This window comes from Dipodomys merriami, unplaced genomic scaffold (genome assembly GCF_024711535.1).
Source record: "Dipodomys merriami isolate MVZ:Mamm:240054 unplaced genomic scaffold, mDipMer1.0.p SCAF_263, whole genome shotgun sequence".
NCBI lineage: Eukaryota > Metazoa > Chordata > Mammalia > Rodentia > Heteromyidae > Dipodomys > Dipodomys merriami.
The window spans coordinates 36618-53888 of NW_027204082.1; the positions used below are offsets into that span (position 1 = coordinate 36618).

Genomic DNA, 17271 nt, shown 5'->3' on the forward strand with positions numbered 1-17271 from the left:
GGCCTGAGGACATCTCAGGACTATCAGACCTTAGCCTTCTGTCTCCAGGATGTAAAAGTTTTAACTCATTTGAAAAACTTTCCCTTGAGAACACAGAGCCAGTTGGATGCCCTGCTGGCACAGGATCACATAGAAAGCTGTTTCCCCAGGATTTGTTCAAGCAAAAGGAGGCCACTTCAGTCATGGTCTAAGGGGCCCAGCTACTACTCAAGCAGGCAGTAGACCAGGTGTCCAGGTGAGGTTGGGTTTGCAGGCATGCAGAATAAAGTTATAGGGTCATGGAGGCTTCCATTAAGATGTCAAGAGAAAAAGGGGGAGAGGGGGCGGAGAAGGAAGAAGAAAAGGATCTATATTACTAATTCTCTCTAGGTGTTAAAATGAGAATTGTTTTATAGCCAATCTGTACTTGCTAAGTTTTCTATAGGGAAAGTGATTCTCCTTTCTCTATTGCATCATCAATATTTTCTTCCTGTACATCAAGTGGTTCCAGTTTCTCACCTCTTAAACAAAATCCCTTGACATAACAACATTTCTCCCCAGGTACTGCTCCATTTCTTTACTCTTCATACTGTTATATATACTATAATCCCTTTCTCATTTCTCTCCTAAACCTACTCATCAGGTTTTCAGCTCTAACTCTGCACTAAGAATGCTTATCAAGTTACCACGTTCTCCATTAACCATCAGAAAACTAAAAGTGAAGTTGTGGCTCAACATGGCAGAACCCTGAGCAAAAAGAGATCAGGGACAGCACAGAGGTCCTGAGCTCAAGCCCCAGGATGGCACTAAATAAATACATAAATACATAAATAAATAAATAAAATGGCAGTTATCAAGTTGTAGTCTATACGAATTCTCTGTTCCTTGTTTACTCCTGCCACATTGGCCTTTACTGTTCTCATACAGATTAAAAATTCTTCCTTGACACCTAAGCAATTGCTATTCATTGTAAGTGAGCACACATCTAAGACATTTATCTATATGTCACTCCCTCCCTCTCTTTATCTACCTGCTCTATTAACAATTTTCTAAGAATGTTTTCCTAAACCCTGAATCCCAAACAACAGCCCAACCCCTTCTAGCTCCTATCTTCTCCCCTTCTTCTCTTCACCCAGTGTACTTTGTTTTTCTCTACAGCATTTCTTGTCATCAAATGACCTTGTCACTTTTTCAACACCTGTCTTCCTCCCTCCAGGAATATAGTCTCTATGACAGAAGTTATCTACTGTTTAATCTACTGTTTATCTACTGTTTAATACTCAGAATTAAGAACAGTGCATTAACATGCAAATGGCACTCTTACTTGGTGAATCAATAAATTAATTCTATAATTTTAAGTATATCTTGGCATAAAACCAGCACTTAATCGTATTGACCATTCTAAATGCCTATTTTGTTTTAAAATCTCCAGTAGCTTTCTCAGAAAATCCAAAATCCTTACAATTAGAAGTCCTGATATAATTTAGCCCAACCTTCTACTCTGTTCCTTACCTCCCCACTCCAGCTTCATGTTCTAGTAATTTCCCCCTCATCCTTCCCTCATTTTTAAAATACTCAGGGAACAACCCATCCCAAGAGTAAAGCTGAAGGATATACTCCCCATTCATGATCTTAGAACCAGTCTCAGTCTCTTCCTTGTCCAACAGCTATGCCAATTTATTCAGACGTAGGATTAAAGATACTGGCCTTCTAATTTAGCATCAACTTTTATCAGCTATGTAAATGACCAGGCCATCAATGTGAAGACACTGACTACTTATTGTTCAATTTTATAGATCTATGAACTCTTTCTAGCAGATATGCTAAATAAGACTTTCCTAAATATACAACCAACATTATTCATAATATGAAATACAGGAAAATCATTTCCTTCCTGATTATTCTACTTTGGGCTCTTCACTTTAAATTCTGAATTTGGACAAGAGGCAATTTGTTTTTGTCAGTAGTTCATTTATTTGTACAAGTGCAATACTATCAAATAATTTCACCATAATACATTTGTCATTCTATGAGTGTAACTTTCCTGCAGTAAAATAGAACATTTCAATGAACCATCTGTCTGCTTTTTTTGTTAATCATTCAGCTCTAGTAATGTTGCTCTAAATTCAAAATACTTTTTAAAAACAACATAGTATCTTACATTTTGTTATAAAGGCTGGAAATGTTAAATATTTCAGAGTTCTAAAATTTTTCAGTTATCATTAAAGCATCTTGTATCAAGGCATATAATTTTTTGTTAACTATTAAATAAAACATAAAGTCATTACTGACTCTTCATTTTTTAACCCCTTTCTTAGAAGAAATGCTGACAATAAAATTAAATGAAACACTCAAGTTTTCTAATATATAGTGAGCCCTTTGTACATAAGGATATGGGATACAACTGGCACATATAGCAAGTATGTTGTCTAGACCTAAACATAATTGGACATAATTTTCAAACAGCTAAAAAGAATTAACAAGACAGATCAGTTACCAAAACTGGAGTTTGTAGAACTCAAGCAACTGAAATCTTTGGAAGTAAATTGATTAAGTATATAATAGTACGATACAGAAACCATGGTGGCTTACATTTTCATACTTGCAACCCTTTACTCCTGAACACAGAAAGACATTTTGGAGAAAGGAAGAGTAAGCAAATATAACCATAATATTCAATGTACGTATGTGAAAATAGAACCAGGTAACAAGGGACTGGGTGGGGTTGGAAGAGATGAGGAGGATAGTGGAAGGGGTGACAACAATCAAAATGTATTATACTCATAAATTGACATATTGAATTGAAACCCTTTGCACACACTTACATAATTTTTAAAAAAAATCATGTGCTGAATGCTTGGTCCCCAACTGCTGGCACTATTTTGAGAGGCTCTAGAAACTTTAAAAGTGGGAGAAATAGGAATAAAGGGCCATGCCTTTGAAGGAGTTATACCTGGTCCCTGATATCCTTTCTCTTCCATTTGCTTTTTTTTTTTCTGGTCAGTCCTAAGGCTTCAACTCTTGGCTGGGCACTGTCCCTCAGCTCTTCAGCTCAAGGCAAGCACTCTACCACTTGAGACACAGCACCAATTCCCATTTTCTGAGAGGTTTATTGGAGATAAGAGTCTAACGGAGGAGTTTCCTGCCTGGGCTGGCTTTGAACTGTGATTCTCAGATCTCAGCCTCCTGAGTAGCTAGGATGATAGGCATGAGCCACTTACTCCAGGCTTCCATTTGCTACACACACACACACACACACACACACACACACACACACACACACACACACACACACACACACACACACACACACACACACACACACACACACACACACACACACACACCCCACACCACACACACGCGCGCGCGCGCGCGCGCGCACACGCACGCATGAACCCAGTAAGAGTCTATACCTTTTCATAGTATGCTTGCAACCTGGGGGGTCCAACATTTTCGGCATCTCAATCTAAAATGTGTTTTACTTTTCAAATTTCAACATTTCCATTTTATTCAGTAAACCACTTTATAAATAAAGGCTTAAAATAACAATAGATAGTACATCACATTGGAAGGCTGAAAATTATAACACAATATAATAGCAATTCAGGTTTGTATTCCTGACTGTGAGTTCACATTTGTTTATCTTGTCCACTAAATTCTAAGATTCTTAAAGGCAAGATAAATATCTTATAATTATTATGTATCTCTACAGTAAATAGGCAGAGCACTAGGAATATAGCTCACTGATAGAGCACATGCTTAGCATGTGTAAGGTCCTAGACTTGATACTTGTACCAAAGTAAAACAAAAATAGAGAAACTATCCATGTGAAATAATCCCAATCTGTAAGTAAAAGGTGCTTGTGGAAAGTAAGAAACTTACTTTCTCTGATGTGACAATTCAAGTCAACTAACAATATTAAACACAGCAAAGATACAAACAGTGCTATGAAGAAAATACTTGTATGTTCTACACCCATGGTATAACCTCTGTTTTCACTGTATTTGATTCCAGTGCCCTGCATCCTGTATATACATTTTTTTTTCTAATTTGGGGAGGAGAAGGGAAATAACAAAATGCTGAAACAAGGCTACAGGTTGACCCACTGTAACAATGATATGTACAAGACACTAGGTTGAAAATATACAACTGGGGAGGGGGGTAGTTGGGGATGTGGAGAGGGAAGGGATAGTAGGGGAAAAACAAAGGAGGGGGTAACAATGCTCAATAAGAAACACTCATTACTTTACTCATATAACTGTAACCTCTCTATAGAGCATCTTTACAATAAAAAATATATTTTTTTAAAAAAGAAAATATTTGTTCTGGACTTAAATACAATTAACTTTAGGATGATGCCATAATAAAATACAACAGGGATAGGATACCAGGTTTTTCCTTCAGTACAGGTCCATAAAGTCATTATTGACTCTTCAATTCTTTTAACCACTTTCTTGGAAGAAATGCTGACAAAAAAATTAAATGAAACACTAAAGTTTTCTAATATATAGTGAGCCTTTGTACATAAGGATATAGGATACAACTGACACAAGAACAATTGAGTATGTCAGTCATGCTTCATGAATTCTTGGAGTAAAAGGAAGCACCTAAAAATATCTGCCAAGCAAAGTTATGAACCAAATTATTTTGCTAGTCACCTTCACATACCTTATAACATTTGCTATTAGGAGAATGTGTGAGAGATTTCTGTATATAAATATTCAACAAATATTCAAGGAGTGACTACATAATTTGAAAATACAGAATACCTGAAGGAGCTAAATGTAGCAATGAGAAATGTTAAGGAAAGTTAAGAAAAAGTAGAGCAAACTAAATAACTGGAACCATAAAGTGTTACATAAAAAATAAAACATGGCTGGGGACTGGTGGCTCATGCTACTGTAATCCTAGCTACTCAGGAGGTTGAGATCTGAGGACCATGGTTCAAAGCCAGCCTCTCAGGAAAGCCTGAGAAACTCTTTTTGCCAATAAACTACTCAGGAAAAGCCAAGAGTAGTGCTGTGGATCAATTGGTCAAGAGCTAACCTTGAATAAAGGAAGCTTAGAGACAGCACCTAGTCCCAGATTTCAACGAGAAAAAAACAAACAAAAATGTAGAGCAAAGGGGAGAGTGTGGTATTGATGTTGGCAATCCCAGTACATAGAAGGATTAGAGTTTGAAGCCAGGATACGATATATATATCAAGACAAAGAAAAACAATTTTTGAGCACAGAAGAAAAAGAACTAAGCAACCCAAAGACAGCGATGGGAAGGGAGGAATGAGGGGAAAGAGGGAACAGCCTACCCTAAGCAAAAGGAAAGAAATGTAAGCATCACCTGATGTGGAAGAAATAATTGTTAATAATTATTGTCAAAGCTCATAGAATTCACAAACTTTATAGATCATGATAATGACAATTTGCCTTGTGAAGGTTAATATGTGTTTGTGACTTTAAGTATCACTATTCCACAATTTTGTGAAATACGTGAAATTTATGTAATTACCTAATCTCAATTTTGAAAAAAAAGTGAGAGAAGGGATGGGTTAGGAGGGATGAGTGACAATGTTGTCACCTTGTATTCACATACTGTTTTGTAGAATGGGAACTTCTTTGTACAACTAAAGATATAATTTTTAAAAATATTTAAAAAAAAAAAAAAAGAGGGCTGGGAAGGTGGCTCAGTGGTAGAGTTCTTGCCTAGCATGCATGGGCCCTGGGTTCGATTCCTCAGTACCACATAAGCAGAAAAAAAGACGGAAGTGGTGCTGAGACTCAAGTGGTAGGGTGTTAGCCTTGAGCTGAAGAGCTGAGGGACAGTGCCCAGGCCCAGAGTTCAGGCCCCATGACTGACACAAAAAAAAAAAAAAAAAAAAACCTGAGCAAAGAACAGGGTAAACTTTTGAGACAGGGTTGAGACAGAGCAAGGTTTGGAACATAGGCTGCCCAAGCCTCATCCTTCCCATTCTGGATTAAAACCCAGAGCCACTGCCCCACACTCAGAGGAAGCTCTTTTACATAAATTTCACCATTGATTTTTTTTAAGGGCAAGTAATGTCACAACTTTGTAAGTGAGAGCTCAAAAGAGTTTCCTGACTGCTTCCACAACAGGAGTTTCTTTGTTTCAGCACAAGTCCAAAGTGTTTCTAATTCCTGGAAGCTTCAAGGTCATTTTCTGTATACAGTTATGACTATTCAACTTTTTAAACTTCTGCTCAGTTGTGTGTATTCTCTTAATAAAGGCACCATAAATTTCAAGCTCTTAGTCACATTTCTGAAGCCTAGAGAAAATGAGTTAAGATGAAAATGTCTAGGTTCAAATTCAGGACTGTTTAAATATAAGCCTACCATGGGTTGGGAAGATGGCTTAGTGGTACAGTGCTTGTCTAGTAGGCATGAAGCCCTGGGTTCAATTCCTCAGTACCACATACACAGAAAAAGCCAGAAGTGGCACTGTGGTTCAAGTGGTAGAGTGCAGAGTGCTAGCCTTGACCTAGCGCCCAGGCCCTGAGTTCAAACCTCAGTACTGGCAAAAAATAAATATAAGCCTACCCAAATCAAACTTTAAAAAGAGAAAGAAAATTGAGGGTTTCTAAGTATTACTCTAAGTAGTACTTAAAATGAACTCTAACTTTTTACAAAAAAGGCGTATTTTGGTTATATGCTTTTCCAATTCGCATTATTGTGTAAAAAATTAGGATCTGGTGACAATCTTGAAAGGGGTGAAACTGATCGAGATATATTGTATTCATAAACTGCTTTGTTAAATGGCAACACCTTAGTGTTACCCTTTAATGATAATTTTTAAAAATTATAAGCTGGCTAGGTGGCACAACTATAATCCTAACTTACTCAGGAGGCTGAGACCTGAGAATCTCGGTTTGAAGCCCAGGCAGGAAAGTCCAAGAGACTCCAACTAATCCACAAAAAAAAGCTGGAAGGGGAGCTGTGGCTCAAGTAGCAGAGCACCTGGTACGAAAAAGCTAACAACAGACTGCACCCAGGCTCTGAGTCCAAGCACCAGGACCTCCTGCCCCCCCCAGCAAAAAAAAAAAAATCTGTTCATGGTAACTTTTATTTGGGGGGGGGGGGGGGCCAGCCTGAGGCTTGAACTCTGGGCTTGGGCGCTGGAGGTGAGAGTCTCACACCTTTCCTGTCTGGGTTGGCTTTGAACCACGATCCTCCGATCTCAGCCTCCTGAGTAGCTAGGATTCCAGGCGTAACGCCCCTGGTGCCTGGCTTCATGGTAACTTTTTAAGGAGTCACCGTGGATACACTCATTTTGTGTGGGGGCTTCTGGAAACTCTCTAGTAGTGACTGTCCATTCTTCAGGGCACATTGCGTGGGAACCCTTCCTCTCAACCTTCTGGAGTCACAGCCTCCCCTCAGCGCTACTCCCACTCCCGACCCCAAAATACTCTCCTCATCCTAAAAATAAAACTTAAAAAAAAAAAAAAAAAGGCTTTCTCCATGTCTGGCTCCATTCACGTCCAGCGCGTGTTCAAAACCCGCCTCGGGGCGTCCCGGCCAGCCCGGCCCAACTCCGGCGGCGGTGCTGGGGGAGGGGGAGGGCTGGGACCGCAGCACCCCAAGTGTCGTCGTCACGCCGCTCCCGGAGTCCTAGGACACACCCGCACCCCGATGCACAAACTGCAACCCCCGCGGCCCGGCTGACCCCAACCCGCCGCGGGCAGCGACCCCGCCCCATCCGACGTGGGACCCCGACGCGGGAGGCGGGCGCCCGCGGCCCCGGGGCCTGCGCCCCCCCCCGCCTCACACCCAGCCCCGCCCCGGCACCCCGAGCCCGTCTTCCTCCTCACTTCTTCAGGTCGCTGCTAAAGAGGCCGAAGGCGCCGGCGGGTGAAATGGTGGAGGTCGCCTCCTGCCCCAGCTCCGCCGCCTCCCCTCCTCCGGACTGCTCATTGTAAGCGAAACTGTTGCTGGACATTGCCGCGGTGCCGGCGGGGGTCGCGTTGGTCCTGCCGAGGGTTCTCTCCGAGGGGTTCCTATCCCGAGGACCTTTCCCCCTACCCGCCCGAACAAAACTAGTTCGGGAGCCGACGGCCGCGCGCGCAGGCGCTTCCGGGCTCGTCACGGCTCCGGGAGCCGGCCTAGCGGCCCGCCCACCACGCATGCCCAGTGCGCCGGCTGACTAAGCCGCTCCCGCTCCGCCTGGATCGTCCCTCTCCGGGTGCTAGAAGCAGCCGGGAGACTGGACCCTGGAATCCAGGTAGGCGGGCCGCGGGCCGGCTAACCGCCTGGCTTGCACCCCTGTGGCTGATCTTACCGCAGACGGAGATTCCTGGTCCTGCTCGGCCCTCGCTGCACTTCTGCTGAAAACCGATAGCGTTCGGATTCCTCGTGAGCACGCCTTTGAACACGCCAGATTAACTTCCCTAAACCGACCGCTGCCACTTTTCCTTTTGCGCTAGTCTCTGGCTCCTTTTATTCTAGACTTTAAGGAGTCCATCTCCCGACAGTGGTTTTTAGTAACCTCAGAGAAGAGAACCTGTCTGTGAAATCTTTGCATGAGAATCTCGAGGTAAGCAGCTAGCTCCAGTTTGGAACCCAGGGGGAAGCTCCAGGAGCAGCCCCTTATTACAGTGACACCTTTTACTCCATTATTTGGCCATCGAATGCATAGGAAGCACAGATGGGATGTTGGCTGGCCCCTGAGCAGCCGTCTCTCCTGGGACTGACACTAGACAAAGTAGAATTCCAGGTGTCCCTTCCCTTATAGGGACAGCCTGAGCCTCTGAGCTAGGTAGTACCTGGAAGCCAGGTACTGAAACTGTCTAAGGGCTACCAGGGTAGCCCTAGTAAAACGCAGACCTGGAGTCCAGACCACCTGGAGAAGGGCTGTGGGTGTTCCTGGATCACCTTGGTCCTGGACTCCAAAGAAAGCCACATTGTTATGGAAACTTCTGATCCAACACTAGAGAGAGAAGGGAGCTTTGTACTTTAGCTGAAGCTTGGGAAGTTTTTAATTCACTTGTAAAATACCCACCACAAGACGCAGTGATAGAGCACCTAAAATATGTGGTTTGTCAATATTGATATTGCTTGTGCCCATAATCCTGGCTACATAGGAGGCTGAGATCTGAGGATCATTCAAAGCCAATCTAGGATAAGATTTCTTATCCCCGATTAGCCAATAATAAGCTGGAAAAGGAGGTGTGTGTGGCTCAAATATTAAAGCCACTAGCCTTTTTTTTTTTCCAGTCATGGGGCTTGAACTCAGGGCCTAGACACTGTCTCTGAGCTTCTTTTGCTCAAGGCTAGCACTCTACCACTTGAGCCACAGCACCACTTCCAGCTTTTTCTGTTGTGTATGTGGTACTGAAAAATGGAACACAGACCTTCATATGTGCTAGGCGAGTAAGTGCTCTCTCACCAAGGAACATTCCCAGCTGCATAGAAAGCTAGTCTTAAAGGAAAAAGCATTCAGGTCCTGAGTTGAAGCTCCAGGATACACACACACACAAAGAGACAGAGACAGACAGACAGACAGAGAAAGCTCTCTAAACATTTCAAAATTTACCAAGTCAAAAGTTAGTGAGACTTTCATCTCATCCCATAAAGTAGATGTGATGGCACATTCCTGTCCTCCCAGCTAAGTAGGAGGAAACAGGAAACCTTACAGGGAAAATAACTAAAGCTTAAAAGCAAAATGTTACCAGGGAAAACAACTGAAGCCAAAAAGACTTGGGGACATGACTATTTCTTGGAGGTATACTATATCAATATGTGCAAAACTTACTGGTTTTTTTCACAGCTACATCATATTTCAACTTATGGCTCTGCCCAAATTCATTAATTAATATGCCTCCTTAACAATGAGCCTCTGACTTACTTCCAATCTTTGGCTATTACTAAGTATGCTTTTGAAATGTAATGGCAATATGTGTTGTCAGATTTTGCTACCTATGATTCTCTTAGAGACAATATCATGACTATCACAGGAATGTAAAGTGACAGTACTTCCCTAATTGCATCATTTCTCATGAATAAGAAGTAGACTTGTGGCGGCAGTTCTGGTGATTCATGCTTGTAAAACCTATACACCAGAGGTTGAGATCCAGAGGAGTGCGGTTTGAGGCCAGCCCTGGGCCAAGTAAAACTCCACTAAGACTCCATTTCCAAAATAACCAGCAAATAGCAGGGCTAGAAGCATGGCTCAGGGGTAGAGCACCACCTTAGCAAGTGCTAAGCACTAAATTCAAACCACAGTACTGAAAAGAAAAAGAGAGAAGAAAGATTTGCTAAGTCTAATGAGAAAGATGAAAACAAAATCTTAGAAGATTACTTTTTAATCACATGGAACAAGATGAGTTTCTGAAAGTTTCAAAATAATGGGCTATAGCTAGTTAATATCTATGTTGTCTATGACTATGAGATTTCTTCTGGGCAAAATAACATCAGTATATTCATGGGGGAAAATACAGAAAAAAATTATATAAAGATAATAAGCAGGGACTGGGAAGATGGCTCAGGGATAGAGTGCTTGCCTCACATGCAAGCATGGGTTATATTCCTCAGCACCATATAAGCAGAAAAAGCCAGAAGTAGCGCTGTGGCTCAAGTGGTAGAGCACTAGCCTTGAGCTGAAGAGCTGAGAGACAGTGTCCAGCCCCAGAGTTCAGGCCCCATGACCAACAACAAAAAAAGAAAAGATGACAAGCAGTTTTGACTGTCAGCCGTGGGTTCTGTATACTACTGAAATGCATTGCAAAATCACATTCTGGAATTTGGATAGAAAGATGGTATCTCCTACCTTCCCCTCCCCTCTAACACACACACACCAGAGGCATCATTGGCCTCCCTGTAATTGGCTTCATTGACAGTTCACTAGTAAAGTCACTTGGACAGCCATGGATTGAGCATGCCTGGCACCCTCAAACAATATGTACCTTATTCCACCACTCCAAAGATCTTAAGACTAGTTCCAGATGCTGATGTCTCATGCCTATAATCATAGCTACTTAGGAGGCTAAGATCTGAGGATCACAGTTCAAAGCCAGCCCAGGCAAGAAAATCCATGAGACTCTTATCTCCAATTAACTGTCAACAACAACAACAACAACAACAAAAAGGCAGAAGTGGAGCTGTAGAGCTGTGGCTCAAATGGCAGAGTGCTAGCCTTGAACAAAACAGCTCAGGGACAGCATCCAGGCACTGAGTAAAGCCCAAAGAAGGCAAAAAAACAAACAAACAAACAAAAACTAATTGTAAAGACAATGAGACAATGAAAAAGGATTCATTGTTTTGTTTTGAGTTTTTTTCCCTTCTATTATTATATTCCATTAACCTTAACCATCCATCCCCTGTTCCCTTTTTCAGTGATTGGTAGATTTAATTATTTTACCTTTATACATAAATATGTGTGTGTATGTATCACATTTTTCTTGGTCGTAGGGCCTGAATCTGGGCCTGGGCACTGTCCCTCAGCTCTTCAGCTCAAGACTAGTACTCCACCACTTGAGCCACAGCACCACTTAGCACCACTTCTGGCTTTTTCTGCTTATGTGGTACTGAGGGATTGAACCCAGAGCCTCCTGCGTACAAAGCAAGCACTCTACCACTGAGCCACCTTCCCAGCCTGTGTGTGTCATATTTTTGTCTTAAGCTAAGGTCTCACTGTGTCACCCAAGCTGTTCTTAAACTCCCAGCCTAAAGCAACCCTCCTACTTCAGCCTCCCTTATAGCCAGGATGCTATAAAGGATGCTATAGCCACCATGCCTGATTAATGAAACAACTTGCAACATGCAAAATGTGGAACTTTTCATGTAATTTACTTTTACTGCTGAACATTAACTTGATTAAAATTGTGTGACCAAAAAAAAAGGGGGGGGGGAGAAAGAGAAATCACATAGGAGGTAGTAATATTTGAGCTGGGTCTTAAAATATGGAGAAGTGAATTTAGATGGGTAAATTGAGTATGTATATAGACCCCATGATAAGAAGCAAGTGGAGACCAGAGGCATTTTTCAAACATAATAGGATCCTATAGTCATCTTGTATCTTAAGTAAATGTATAGGTCTGAAGGCTTACCATTGAATAATATTGTTTTCAATATTAGTAGATAAATGAAATCATAAAGCAGTTCCTACAAGAGTTAGCAATAAATCTTCATGGTACCATAAAAAATTTCCTAAACCACTGGCATAGCAAACTAATGTATTCAAATGTGCCTATGCAGCTGGAGCAGATCCTGCCACAACAGTTGGTATAATCACAGATGGGAGGATTATAATGGGAAGTATTAAAACAAAAGGGGATAAAGCAAAACTGAATGGTCTTTAAAAAATTAGGTGGTAAATCATTCAATTTGAAATCTTGCAATTCAGAGTACAAACCAAGTGTCTATGTTTGAGAAAACTAATGGGAAGTTTAGTAGTACTCATTCATAAGGCAGTATGAAAGAACAATGCTTTTATAGTGGGAACATATTTCAGATCACAAAGTTCATTGTCAGCAGAACACTTAAGGAAATGATGACAGTACAACTTGAGGGAACTTGAGTTGTTAAATGTTATAATATTAACAATATTTTATTAATCTGGATGTTCTGCTTTTGAAGAGAAAGAAAACCTCAATCCACTTATCAACATGAATAAAAAAATGTGAAGGAAGAGATTTATTTTTTTAACTAAGAGATGAGGGCTATACTGCCTTCAGACATGAGTGGACTTAGGGAGTCAAATGATGTCATTAGGAATTTCTTTCCATCTTTCAGATCTGTTTTCTGCTATGTTGGCTTCATTAGCTTGCACTGGAGCAAAGCTGAAGATAAGAGAGTTTCAACCTTATAACCTCACAGTTTAGCAAATGAAGTAGACTTTTTTTTGTACCAGCAATGGGGCTTGACCTCAGGGCTTCCTGTTCTCACTTGACTTTTCCACTCAAGGCTCTACTACTTAAGCATCACCTCCGCTTCTGAATTTTTGCTGGTTAACTGCGAGTCTACTAGACTTTTCTGGTTAGGCTGGTTTCAAACCACAGTCCTCAGACCTCAAATTCCTGAGAAGCTAGGATTGCAGACATAAGCTACCAGTGCCTGATAAAGTAGAAACTTTCAAAGAAAAAGTTCTGATCAGCCCAACTTGGGTCATGTGCCCACTGCATTGCTACTGTGGAGTCAGACTATTATGCTCAGCCAAGTCTGGGTTACTTGATCCTAACTTTTTTTTTGGTCATGGGGTTTGAATGGGAGAATGGAAGAGAAAGATAGAAAAGAAAGGAAACAAAAGAGATTTAATGTTATAAAGGAGAGGAAAACAAAATAGGAACAGAAAGGTATGGTCAGTCTCGACACCTTATTTCTACTTCCATCTCATCAATTAACCACCAATGTGGCTTTGGCAAACCACAGATTCAGAATCAGATTCCTTACCAGTTACATAATTAACTTGCAGTTCTTTCCATTCAAAACTTCTATGACACTATCTTGACTTCAAACATACTCAGGAAAAAGTTAATCAAATTTTAACATCTTTTGGTTCATAGTTGGTTTTAAGTCCTAGCATTCCTTGTTATTATGGATGTAATACAGGATTTCTCCTTCTTTATTAGCATATATCAATTGTACAAGAGGTTTTGTTGTGACATTTCCATACATGCATACAACATACCCCCATCAAACTTATCTCTTTATTATTCTTCCTTACATTCTCTCCTTCTAAAACAGTTGTTGCAAGTTATATTGTTTCATTTTCATGTATAGAAGTTACTTCAATCATATTCATCCTCATCCACAGAATTTCTTTTAAAAAATCAATATCTTGTTATAAAATAAACCATAGTATCAGTTTAAGAAATAAAATTTTTAAAAGTCTGGAAAAAGTAATGTTGTGTATTTTCAGTGTTACTTTGTAAAACTTACCACATCTTTATTTTAAAAAAACATATAGACCTGTATTCTTCAAAAATAAGTTAATACACTAAATATATGTTTTGGATATAAATGGATAGGGGAATTAATTAAGAATAAAAGAGAAACCATGTGAGGCTCTGGCTCCAGCCTGTAATCCTACCTACTCACAATCTGAGGATTGTGGTTCGAAGCTAGCCCAGGCAGGAAAATCCGTGAGACTCTTATCTTCAATAAATTACTCAGAAAAGGCCAGACCTGGCACTGTGGTTCAAGTGGTAGAGCACTAGCCATGAGCCAAAGAAGCTCAAGTTCAAGCCTCAGGACCAACCCAAAGGCAAGAGGGAGGGGGGGAGGGAAAGAGAGGGAGAGAAGGGGTAAGGGGAAGAGAAACAGAGACAGAGAGAGAGAGAGAATAAAAATCTTGGCTAGATCTTGGGAAACAAACCAAGCTTGATTTCCAGTCCACCATATAAGAATTTAGACGGTAGATAGGTATATGAGATAGGGGTGGAGTGTCAAGAGGAGGAGGGTAGAATGAAGAGAGGACGATATCAGACGAGCACAAAAGCTAAAGTAACATGCCAGGCCCTGAGTTCAAGCCCCAGTACTGGCACAGAGAGAGAGAAGAGAAAGGGAGGGAAGGGGGGAGGGAAGGAAGGAGAGGGAGAGAAAGAGAGAATGTTCTTATGCTTCCCTCAAGGGGAAGGAAGAGGAAGAACTCTGAAATATGCTAGAGATTCTGTTTTACTTAGCAACATCTGTCCTGGAAGAAATTTGTCTAAAGCCTATTTTACCTTGCTGGGGGTATTTCAAAGCCAACTTACTTGAGGGAAGAAAATTATCCAACCCCAACCTCCTTTTGTTATCCTGTCTCATCTAAGGAGAGAAAGATCCTAAGGAAGCTCTGATGACCTTCACAGATCAGGGGCAAAGGCTCACCAAGAGATGGAGACCTAATCACAGGGCTATGGACACAGCCCCACCTCAATCATCTTTCCACTAAATTAACAAAGGCCTATTAGTGCAGCTCTTGTAACTAGTACATTATATCGAAAAAAAAAAAAGAAATGCTAAAAGACAAAGACAATTTGAAGAGACAGAAATAGAACATCAAAATTAGAGCTTAGAAGTGGGGGGTATAACACTATGGTATAGTACTTGCCTAACCAAACCCTTGCAAAGCCAGGGTTTGATTCCTAGTACTATAAACAAAAATTGTGTTGCAGCCCGGCGCCAGTGGCTCATGCCTTTAATCCTAGCTACTCAGGAAGCTGAGACCTGAGCATCATGGTTCAAAGCCAGCCCGGGCAGGAAAGTCCATGAGACTCTTATCTCCAATAAATCACTAGAAAACCGGAAGTGGCACTGTGGCTCAAGCGGTAGAGTGCTCACCTTGAGCTGAAGAGTGCAGGGACAGCGCCCAAGCCCAGAGTTCAAACCCCACAACTGACCAAAAAAAAAAAATTGTGTTACAAAAGCATCTGATGGTAGAAAAGTTGGAATCATCCAGCCAAGAAGAAGAGGGACTGGGAACCCAACCTAGGTCTTTGCATCTAGACAAGTTAGTCTGCCAACTGTTGGTCTACCAATCCTAGAGCAAGAATTTTTGTAAACTATGATTATAATATTTAAGACTTTAAAGAAAACAAATACAAACATGTAGTAACAGGCCATACCAATAGACAGACCTTAAGATCATTTCTCATGAACCCAAGACCTTCAAGGCTTACCCATTCCCTTAAACTTAGGCTCTAGATCCACACCAGTGCCAGTGAGCCATCATGGACACAAGTTCCGTGTCTACCCTATAGACCCAGTTAATAGGCCCACCCCAGTTGACACAGTCACCATGTCTAATTATCAATTATTGATTCATACATTAGGTCAGACTGTCAGGGGTCTTGAGTAGCAAAAACACCTACAGACTCTCCATACCCAGACTCTGATAGTAAGGCTACCATAATTAGTCAATAAAGACTGGAATAGATACCTATTTCTTTAATAGTTAGACACTAAAGCAAATATAAGAATCATGAATAATGAGGGAAACATGATGCCCTGGAAGACAAGTGAACTGAGCAGTTATCACAAGGAGGAATACAAACGGCTAACAGAAGCATGAAGAAATGTTTAACGCTTTTAGCTATAGAAAGGAAATACCAATCAAGACCATGCTAAGATTCCTTCTCACCCAAGTCCAAATGGCAGCCATCAACAAAACAATAAATGTTGTTGAAGATGCAGGGAGAAATGGAACTCTTATACACTGTTAGTGGAAATGTAAACTAGTGCAACCACTATGGAAACCAGTGTGGAGGCTCCTCAAAAAAAACTAAAAATAAACCTACCCTGTGACCTTGCCATATCATTATTGGGCATATAACTGAAGGAAAGTAAATCAATATACCAGAAAGACACTTGAATACACATGTTTATTGCAGCATGATTCACAATACCCCAATAATGTAATCACCAAGGTCTATAAGAGACAAAAAGATTAAAAAAAAACTGTGTGTGTATGTGTGTAATATATATAGCATGTGCATATACTAATTTCTAATAAGAAATTCCTTGTGTGTATGCCAGTTCAAGGCGTCTGAGGGTTTTTTTGCTCAAGGCCAGCACTCTACCACTTGAGCCACAGTTCTACTTTTTTTTTTTTGGGGGGGGGGGGTCAGTCATGGGGCTTGAACTCTGGGCCTGGGCACTGTACCTCAGCTCTTTAGCTCAAAGCAAGTGCTCTACCACTTGAGCCACTGTGCCACTTCCAGTTTTTTCTGGTGGATCATTGGAGATAGGAGCTTCACAGCCCTTCCTGCCCGAGCTAGCTTTGAACTGTGATGCTCAGATCTCAGCCTCCTAAAAACCTAGGATTACAGGCATGAGCCACCAGAGCCCAGCCTACAGTTCCACTTCTGAATTTTTTTTGTAGTTAGTTGTAGGTAAGAGTCTCATGGACTTTCTTGGCTGGGCTGGCTTTAAACCACTATCTTCAGGTCTTAGTCCCCTGAGTAGTTTGGATTACCAGACACTGGTGCCTGGAGAAGAAGATGTTTTTAAAAGTAAACAAGTAAGATATCATTAGGAAAATGTGAATATGGACTGTCCATTAGAGGATACTGTTGAAATTAAAAGTCTTGAGCTGGGTAGGGTGGCTCAAGCCTTATAATCTTAGCTACTTTGGAGGTGGATATTGAGGAAATCATGATTTGAGGCTAACCCATCTATAAAAGTTGGCAAGACCCCATATTTCAACAAATAGCTGGATTCAGTAGCATGCTCCTTGTCATCACCAGTGAGTTAGGGGAAGCATGAATAGGAAGATTGCAGCCCAGGCCCTCAGAGATAAAGTGAGATTCTACTTTGAAAATAATCAATGTAGAAAAGGGGCTGGAGACACTGGCTCAAGATGTA

At 41.2% G+C, this 17271-nt stretch overlaps 1 protein-coding gene and 1 long non-coding RNA gene across 5 annotated transcripts in view; one reads left to right on the forward strand and one right to left on the reverse strand.

The window, feature by feature from the left end:
* Positions 1 to 8116, reverse strand: part of LOC138837130 (AP-3 complex subunit beta-1-like) — a gene marked incomplete at its 3' end in the record, with an annotated part of 44307 nt that extends 36191 nt beyond the window's left edge. Inside the window, exon 1 of the mRNA XM_070035915.1 lies at positions 7803 to 8116. Coding sequence (XP_069892016.1) covers positions 7803 to 8116 — 314 coding nt within the window. The remainder of the gene's footprint in view (positions 1 to 7802) is intronic.
* A 55-nt stretch (positions 8117 to 8171) lies between these two features.
* LOC138837129 (uncharacterized) overlaps positions 8172 to 17271 on the forward strand; it is a 58961-nt gene continuing 49861 nt past the window's right edge. For all 4 annotated transcript variants that reach the window (XR_011375195.1, XR_011375197.1, XR_011375196.1 and 1 more), the window contains exon 1: positions 8172 to 8524. This is a non-coding gene — a long non-coding RNA (uncharacterized lncRNA). The remainder of the gene's footprint in view (positions 8525 to 17271) is intronic.